Consider the following 10,232-nt stretch of genomic DNA (forward strand, 5'->3'; position numbering starts at 1 on the left):
GCCCTATTATGCCAATACATAGATTTGTTGAAAATGACTAAAAATAAGCTATTAAACAACTAATATGAGCTCAGCTAATTAGTTATATTGAGGATTTGTTTTGAATTATTATCCTTGATCTGCTCATCTCTTTTCACTTTCCCAAGTTGAATCAACTCCGAGGCCACGCCTCTGTTTCTAATGCATTGACAGTCGCTCCCGCACTCATCACATTCATTTTCGGTGTATCAACCCGACTCGACTCTACTCAACGCAACAGGTAAGGTGCGCATGCTGTCTGTTCGTTTACTTTGTGACATTCTCATGATGACAACCAAGCCTAATATTACTCAGCTACATCCTTAGTTTCGCAACAACTAAAGGCTATGATTGTTGACCTTATTTGTAGTTGATGTCAGCATTGTCCACATGCAAATTAATTGGTTGCTTATGATTTCAGCTATGTTGAATTCTTGACGTTTTTTTTGTGTCTATCAGTAACTCAGTGAATAAAGGCACATTTATTTTGTGTTTTTAGGCAAACCTTAGCCACATTTTAGGCTTGATGAAACATTTGATGGACAAGAACTCTCAATTTATCTCATCATTAATGAGCACTTATAGACTACTTTTCACTACAGATTACAAGCTGCACTGTAACATTTTGTAATGCTTGTCTTGTTAAAAAATATATTAATAACTATATAATTGATTGATTATAGTTTTACGGATAGTTCCGTCATTTCCATGCAGATTGACGTAGGCTATAGGCGTATTATGTTAGAATATCATGATTCGTTTGGGATTGATCCAAATAAATGTACTTGATAATCATTAATTGCCTAAAGAATAAGAGTCTCCTATTAGATAACCTTACTAAAAAAGTTGTAAGGATGATTCAACAAATGACAGAAAGGGTTTCCATAAAATAAAGAGGATGAAATAATCCATCCTCAAATTGTAAATCAAGTATAGAGACTACCAGCTCTTCAATCACTGCCATACACCAGGTAGCCTATACAATGTGCAATGTGCTGTAAATTATACATTAAAGACATGTGCTGTAAGTGGAATATGAATGACTTCACTGTATTTATTGAGGATGTCTATTTTTCCAACTTTCTGTAGTCATAGTGGTCAGAAGATCCTTTTTGTTGTGTTTTCCCTCATACAAAGTTATTGCAAAGAAAATGTTCATATTGGCTATATGGTTATTTACTGACTTATATAAAACAAAATATCTGTCACATGAGGGCTTGGTGAAATTGAAATATATAAAATGTGGATCTCTCATATACAAATTAATTGTGTGTTGTTTTTATAGAATGCAAGTCTGTCGTTTGTAATGTGTAATTAATAGTGATTGTGATACATTTGATCGATGTATGTTTTCACCAGGAGACATTTTTACTAGCTAACTTAACGTGCTGTTTGCAAACATGATCCACACCATAGGAATAAATCAACTTACGAAGAAACTACAATTGAACGCTAATGAGAGATGAAAACATTAATTCATTTATTTTCCTCTTAATAATATACATTGATCCTTTATATGTTTTTTCTGAATATTTTCTTACCTTTCGTATTCTAATTAAGTAAAACCTTTCATGAGTAAAACTGTTATTATTTGTATCATTCATATTGACTATCTCCATCCCAAGATGAAAGGGAGACACAAGTGTGCACTCCCCTGTGCCTTGAGATCTTAGAGATATCTCTTATAAATCGGAGGGTCTTCAAATAATGACCTACGGGCCTTTGACATGCCATGCTATGAATGTAATAACAAGTTTGTTAACTGAGGTAGTGATGATAAGATCACAGATGAAATTTCAAGTTCTTAAAATGAAATGGCAGCATCACATGTGAGGCTATTGCATTATATTTTTAATTCTTTGAAATAATAGTTTAGTTCTGTGCATCACTACTTTAAGCTCCTATCCCAGGTGTCGTAAGCATAATGGAAGAAGCAGATTATTGTTTCCCACCATGATTATATACATTCAATCAATTATATTGAATATAATTTAAGTGGCATGTAATAGAGAAATGAGGGAGCGCTGTCTACTAACATTTAGTAGCCAAAGTATTCTGGTGCAATTCCTCAGTATGTTTTGTAGGTTTAACTTGTACTTGTGCTTTCTACTTTCCCCAAAACATAACCATATTAACCAAAAATATTTTTAAGTGTTCATACTGTTCACAGTGCTATAGATGCTGTACTGTACTGAATAAGAGATTTACGGTATATTCAGGTTTTTTCCTTTGCTTTTCAGATACATTTCTAGAGCATTCGTCTCATTGTGACTCACTCCAAGGTGTCCCGACACAGCAATAAAAAGGTTCCCAGTGAGCATGAACCTTAGCCTTCCTGACCAGAACATGCACAACCCCAGTGACGGCGGTCTGGAGGATGACAAGGCTGAGCTCATGAGCCCCTGCTTCCGCAGAAACGTGTACGATGAACCTCTAACCTCATACTCCAATGGATCCATCATTTCCCACCTCCTGCGCAAAACCATCCACAACAAGAGGGCTCTGGACGAAAGCCACTTCTACCTACCGACCTCGGCTGTGTCCAGCTCCACCATGGCTGACTCCAGTCAGGAGGACCAGAGTAGTGTCTCCTCCAAGGACAGCGCGGCAGAGTCTGCATCCCCAGGCAGTCACCTCTCAAACGGAGCCAGCCCTGAGGGGGACAGGCCACTGAGTGATCACCTCCAGGCCAAACGTGCCCGTGTGGAGAACATCATCCGAGGCATGGCAGGCTCTCCTAACAGCAGGCTCCATGGGGACAGTGAGAGGGCCGTGTCAGACACCAGGGAGGCTAGAGAGGCCTACAGGGAGAACAAACGCAAACAGAGGCTCCCCCAGCATCAGGAGCACAGTCTCAATGCAGCCGCTCCAGCTAACAGAGGCAGCAGTAGCAGCAGTGGCAGCAGCGGCAGCAGTAAGGATGAAGAGTGCCACAAGCTGAAGGAGCAGCTCCAGAGCATGCAGAGGCTCCTGAGACAGCTCCAGGAGAAGTTCTTGCAGGTTTATAACCAGGAAGATGCTGAGCGCGAGGACAGAGATGACACAGGCACAGCCAGCATCGCGAAACATGACGAGACCACACCAAGCAAAGAGTCTGGGTTCCGTATGAACATGGATGAAGAGTTAGAGAGGAAGCATGACCGGGCTAAAGGGGGCTGTAAGGACAGAGTGAAGAAAGACGGAAGTTATCTGACACATCAAAAGGAAGGCAAGTACCTACAGGAGACTCTGAAGCATGAGCTTTCCAAAGCGGTGAGTGAGAGTGTAGATATGGTGTTCAAGAAACTCTCCTCCACAGGGCTCAACCAGTCACCTTATCAGCGCATGTGTCACACCCCAGAGCACGTCAACGTGAGAGCTGAGAGGAAGAGCCAGGTAGCCTGTAACCAGGAGCAATCACACACTGAGGAGCCAGTCAAACCCCAGGCTCTGGAGTACTATGAGAGCACTGAGCCTCGCAGCCCTGAGGATCAGACCGAGGCTCTGTCTCTAGTGGTCCATAAGCCGCTCCTGAGCCAGCTTAGCTCAGTTACCCAGACGGTGAAGAGGCCCTACCCCTTACACCAGTCTCCATTCCAGTTCAGCTACAGCACACCTCTCCATGACAGTCAAATCCTGGAACACCTCCTCAAATACGGGCCCCACACTAACTTCGGAGGTCTCCCATGCATGCCCCCATCCATGGACAGAACCTCCCCAGACTCGGTAGAGCTGCCCTGGGATGCCATCACCATGAGGTCCAAAGTGACATCCAGCCACCTGACCCACCACCCTCGCCCATCAGGCCTGGGACCAGTGACCGTGGACAGTCTGTGTCTCCCTCACGTCAAGATGGAGTGTGGGGATATGCAGAGCATGGCAGAGAGAAACTCCTACATGTCTCTCAATATATCCTTTTATTGGCCTAAAAAATCTCATAGTGTGGTAGTGTTCCAGCTAACATTTGTCAGCATATAGATTTAGTAATTTAGAATTGCATTTACAGTATATAATCAATGGCTGTATGCATTAAATGTTTCATATCATATTTTTTTCACTGACATAATGACACATAGAGCATTATGTACACTGTATTAATAATCTTAGCTGTTTTTACTAATATTGAGTTATCTGATATAATGTACCTGCATTTATTATAAAATCCAGTATACAAACTCCCTCTGTTTGCCTTCCCAGTTGAACAATGACTCGTTGAGGTTCAATGCAGCATGCACAGTTCCAGTAATACAGACTTCAAGGAAAACCATGTATTTGATCTTGCTAACACAAAATAAAAAAAATAGCATCTTCTTTAATCTTAGCAGAGTAATGACTTTAAGTCTAGAAAAAGACAAATAAAAAGGAATACAAGGCTTTGATAAGAATTGTCAGGAACAAAAGCCAATTTTCAAAGGCAGAGAAAGCTTCTGTTTCTGTCCAGGAACAGTGTTTTTTCAGACTTGAAAAGGTGCAGAATATATTTCTCTATCATCAGTGTGATAGGAGTGCATCTGAAAGGTCATAACTGAGTGCCTGTGGAAAGCAGAAGTGCCTCCGTACCAGAACACTTGTCTTCTTGAGCATATATTGGATACATACACAGCCATCAAAAGATGTGTTTATACACACTAAAAACATTCCAACAATAAATATAATTCAGTGAGAGTATTTTCAATGACACCACTCTGCATTCTATCATGATTATGATCACTTTAATAATATATTAATATCATCACATTATCAAACGAAACATATTCATAATTATGTCTACATGCTAATATTCCCCTGCTGCTGCTGTTTAGCATTGTTCGATCATTGGATACATTACCGGCACATCACAGGTAAGCTGTAGTAAGCCAACTCCTGTACCATATTTATTTTTCACCTCTACTGAACAACTCAAAGAAATGTGAAGATCGTAAACATGGTCAGAAGTGGTCATTGTCCTTAGTTGTAAGGATTTGGAGAATAATATTATCAGGCTCTCTGAGGATATCCTTTATCTTTACTGTACAAAGAGCTGTGGTTCTCTTTGAACAATTTCTCATCAATCTTTCATTCCAACTTCCTTATTTCAAAGGTAGGATTCCCTAATAAATGTATAGTGTGCTGTGACCTGCTGATAAGGAAGTATTACCTAAGGCGGGGCTGTGGGCTACAGAAAGAAAGGTCTCTGAAGATCTAGCTGAATAGAAACTTTGCTTGAGGTATGATTTTATTTGTAACATGACAAAGCAGATGAATACAAAAAAAGTCTGTTCCTCCCAAGCTACTAATCTGTTATAGTTCAGAGGGATGAGGAAAACATAATGTATGAAAATACCAATGCATTAACAAAAATGGATTTCAAAATGATAAACAAGCAATTACTTTGATTAGTTTAATACAATGAAATAGCTGGAAGATGTCTTCAAATTGTACAGTAACTAGCTACTATTCAAAGCATTTTCCAAACAATCACAATCACCACTGCTAGGCGTTAGGTGTAAGAGCCGCAGTCACTAATTAAAATCCCTAATCTAGTTCATAATGTTGTAGGGTCATTATTGACTCCCTGGTTACTACAGAGCTGTTATTTAGTGTCATTCATTTTAATTGGAGACAGAGGCAACCCAGTATTCTAGTCTATTAACACTTTGCAGAGTGTATGTGAACTGTATTGTGATTGGGATCGACTGCCAGTACTTGCGGCCTTAACACATTGACACATTCAGGAAGGCCTAACCCCCAACCATCTGAAGAAAGCAAAGCTGATGTTCTTCTACACCCGTTATCCCAGCTCCAATGTGCTGAAAACCTTCTTTCCCGATGTCAAGGTAAGCTATCACAATATTAATTAACATGATGTTATTTACTGTTAATGGGTTTGTTCTATGTTCACCATATTTGCCTGCAGAATACTTGTTGATGTATTTTTGGGACAGCATGAGCAGTAGGTCGGAGGGAGGAAACAAAAGAACACACGCTTTAGAAAAACAAAGCTGTTAAGCCAGTAGCATGTCCTGGGGCGTAGACCAGGGAGATAGAGGGGCATTCTTTCTTTAAAAAGTCCCTCCAGTCAGCAAATGGAGTGACAAAAGACTCTGTAAAAAGCCACTGTCGTTCGGCGTCAACACAGGGCAGGTTTTAGACATGCAGGCAGTCAGGCTGTGAGGCGAGCACTGGGCCTAACCACAGCATCCTGTATGTCTGTGTGCCCTGTGTGTCTCCTCTCCTGTCCCCTCTCCTTCCACCATGGCCGGGACATGTCCTGCTGGGGGCAGTCTGTGTCTGGGGCCCAGGCCTGGCCTCCACACTACTCTATCTGACCCTAGGGTCATAGGGGAGGCCTGCAGCCAGCAGCCTACTGCGTCTCCTCCTTGCCCACGACCCTGTGGTGGGAAGTGGCACTGAACAAAAGACAGTTCTAATCCTGGTGTCTGATTCCATCCTATCAGGCAGAGTCACTGAGAGGGAAGCTTCCTTCTGTCCTTACGCTGCGTCCGATAACAGCAGAGAAAATAAACGTCTTTGATGCTTGCCCAGCCCTTGGGCGTTTTTTTCTTTCTTTCTGGATGAAGAGATAGAATAACCAGGCTAATGTCAAGACTGAGTTTAGAAACACACGGCTTTGACAGATGTTTTTTTATTCAGTAAGTTGGTGGGAAAAGATCAGAGCAATTAACGTTGAATAAAATGACAGACCAACACAATCCATATTACTTGCATGCATACTGAATAGAGGTTTTTATTCTCTTGTGGAAGGTTTTACTCAAAACAACACATTTATATTCCAGCTTAGATTTGAAAGTCGATATGAAAAAGAGAGAAGACACGGTTTTGACACAGTGTAGGTTTTCGATCATCTTGCATCAACTTGATGATTTGTACAATAAAGACATGTCATCTCAATAAACAATATCAGTGCATTTTCTCAACTTGTTGTCCCCTTGTGTCCCCAGTTCAATCGCTGCATCACCTCTCAGCTCATCAAGTGGTTCAGTAACTTCCGGGAGTTCTACTACATCCAGATGGAGAAGTTTGCCCGCCAGGCCATAGTGGACGGGGTCACCGATGTGAAAGACATGTCCATCAGCAGAGACTCTGAGCTGTTCAGAGCCCTCAACATGCACTACAACAAAGCCAATGACTTCCAGGTATGTCAAAAGATGTTTATCTTACCATATGTATGGTCAGCTCCTCCCCTGGTATCCAATGTAACTATATACTGCATAGAAGCTCGTCAATGTTTTTCCATGACTTTTAGATTATTAGATATTAGATTAACACCCTCCCTTTACAAAGTAAATTGCAACATGTATTCAAAGACAATATGGTCAATGCTGAGTGAATGATCTTTATGTATGGGAACAGTGTGTTCATTCTGCTTTCATCAGCACTCCTCAGTTGATGCAGCCAATGCTGTGTTTTTTGTCCTGAAACAAACATTTGTCATAATGGAGGAAAACAATAAAGTTGTTTAGGCATGAATGCGATAAATTACACATTGATGTAGTAACAGGGTAATAAACCTTCATTAGCATATCAGAGAACTCTCCTCCCAGTAACCTGTTCCTGGTCTGGTCTGGTCAGTAATCTCCTAGTTGTGGTCACGTATGTCCTTACCCTGACCCATGTGTCACTGCACCTGTGGCTGCACAGCCTTTGCAGCCATTATCTAAACTCTAGAGCAATGCTTTATCAAACTGTGGGAAGAGGAAGCTGCAGAATCCCACTAAAACAACTCGGGATTAGAGGACCAGTACGCCTGAGCGAGGCTCAGATTGCTACTGATGCGGAATGCTGAGAAAGATGCTGTGAATTCCGAGGGAGAAGGCTGTTTGGTGGGAAAGAACCGAGACCGTTTTCTTTACCTTGGGACCAAGACATTCCTTTCCCAGGGATGCTTTGTGTCGGGAGATGAGAAAAAAAAAATTATGCCAACAACTGGACTGTTAGCTGGTCTACGGGAAATAATGGCACCGAATAGATTCTTCTCCCAGCATCCAAACCTGATCTGTGTTGATCTGTGTTGAGAGCAGGTTGAAATTCCTGGGAAGGCTTGGTGCTTTCTCTCTTTCCGAACAGCTAAGTTCAAGCCAACAAGGCTACAAAGACAAAGCAGAATCCCACTACAGACAGCTAATGATTATGACATTGTATTTGTTTTATGAGTACAGAGAACAAATTGTGAAGGAGCTGTCTGTTTTGAAGTGAGTGAGGGTGTTAAATGTGCTTGTAAGCAGGGCCGGATGAAGAAATCATAGGCCCCGGGGCTTTGTTTTTTTTATAGGCCTCCCAAACTTTGCTTTCCAAACTGTACGTTTTCCCCGCGATTGTATTTTGAAATCTGCAAAAGGCAAACCGAAAGCTGCAACCAACCATAGAAATATAATCCATATATGGCCGTTCCCATTCAAGTCAGGACTGGCATCGATTGCTAGTGTACCCATGAGTTTAACAGTCAAATTGCCAGGGTAAGAAGTTACAAAACCCTTCTATGGATTATATGTCTATGGCCACAATGCAACAAGCTGTGTATTTGGCGCGCATGCTGCCCAAACGGCAGTCTTCCCAACTGTAACATACTGGTAACTGCCAAAATAAAGGAAACACTTGAGTAAACGAGGGATACAAAGTATATATTATGGTGTGGGGTGCATTTTCCTGGCATGGTTTAGGTCCACTTGTAGAATCTATGCCAAGGTGCATTGAAGCTGTTCTGGCAGCTCGTGGTGGCCCAACACCCTTTTAAGACACTTTATGTTGATGTTTCCTTTATTTTGGCAAATACCTTTATGTGCTTGTGATAAAACTTGATCCACAGTCATTTTTTATAAACTATTGATCCTCTGTGGCAAAATTATGCTCTAGTGTATTTTGAACATTGAGACATTATTTATTTTCTTGCTTCTTGGGCCCCCTAAGGGCTGGGTCCCAGCCCCTGACTCACACAATTCACAAGTCACATTTATTTATTATGCATTTTTATTTTTTAGTAATTAGTTACCCAATCAAGGCAGGGCCCCTCAGTTACCCACCTGGGCCCCATACCTCCTCTCCTCCTCCCATCTGATGATTAACAGAGCGGCAGCAGCAGGCTGTCTACACTCATTGAGAGCGGGCTCCTCCTGTGGTTGACGGTTGCAGGAAAAAAAGACAAAATATATACTACATATATAATATATACTGTATATATTTCCTTTATAATATTTTTTGGTAAAACATATATATATACAGTATTATTATTATCATTAGTGTTATTATATATATATTTTTTGCTTCCCCTTTGGCCCCCACGGGCCTGGGCCCAGGGGCTTCAGCCCCGGTAAACCCCTGCGTTAATCCAGCCCTGCTTGTAGGTCCAGATTCCACAGTGTTGGTTCAGAGCACTGTACCAGAGCGTAATATAAACAATGAGACAACACACTTACCATCCACTGTGGTTTGTCACTCACAACATCAAAGAAGCCTTTGGTTTAGATTTTGTTTGGTTTCAGTGCAGGTAATTCATTGAGACTTGGCTTTAAGCACAACATTGTGTTTGATCCCTCTACCAACAGGTTCCTGAGAGATTCCTTGAGGTTGCTGAAATTACTCTCCAAGAGTTTTTCAACGCCATTTCAACTGCCAAAGATTCTGACCCCTCTTGGAAGAAGGCAATCTACAAGGTCATCTGTAAACTGGACAGTGATGTCCCAGATGAGTTCAAATCATCTACCTGCCTATAGACAGAGCAAACAAAAGCCATGCTCGAGGAAGGAAGGACATTCATTTTTGCAGTCATACAATGACAATAAGTGCTAATTTTAACACATCTTGCCAATGAATTGGATTTTAGTGAGAGAATCATGGAACAAATGTATTATGTTGTAAATGACATATTATACACTGCAGTATAGGAGCCTACTTATTACTGCACAAGCTTTTTACAGTCTCAGTCACCTTTATAGCACTGCTCCAGCTCTCTCCTAGGAGTTTTTTTAAGACTTAGCTGACAGCAGATCGTAGTGTGTCTGTGTGTCTCCATATGGATTCAATTAAGACAAGATGTAGTTGCATGTTTGTAGATGTACTGATATTTAATGGCAGTGTTTTAATACTGTAGGATGCTTGCTAGGTCTGGTAGACTTACAAATGTGAAGAAAATTGTACTTTCTATACATATTTGACTTATGGTTCCTAATGGACATGCGGTTTTGGATGATTGTGAGAGAAAGACATACTGTGCTAATTGTTTATTTTTATTTTGTAGC

General features: G+C 41.2%; 1 protein-coding gene across 1 annotated transcript; it reads left to right on the forward strand.

Annotated features, from left to right (window-relative positions):
* Positions 1-209: 209 nt before the first annotated feature.
* On the forward strand, positions 210-9,707 carry LOC311102498 (prospero homeobox protein 1-like; the record flags this gene model as incomplete). Its single annotated transcript, XM_084143858.1, has 5 exons — positions 210-259; positions 2,259-3,939; positions 5,712-5,813; positions 6,939-7,133; positions 9,540-9,707. Exons 2-5 carry the CDS (start codon positions 2,338-2,340, stop codon positions 9,705-9,707), a joined length of 2,067 nt encoding a protein of 688 aa, XP_083999984.1. The 5' UTR covers positions 210-259; positions 2,259-2,337.
* Positions 9,708-10,232: the final 525 nt, after the last annotated feature.

Source organism: Coregonus lavaretus (assembly GCF_964263955.1).
Source record: "Coregonus lavaretus genome assembly, chromosome: 27".
In the NCBI taxonomy this organism is placed as follows: domain Eukaryota; kingdom Metazoa; phylum Chordata; class Actinopteri; order Salmoniformes; family Salmonidae; genus Coregonus; species Coregonus lavaretus.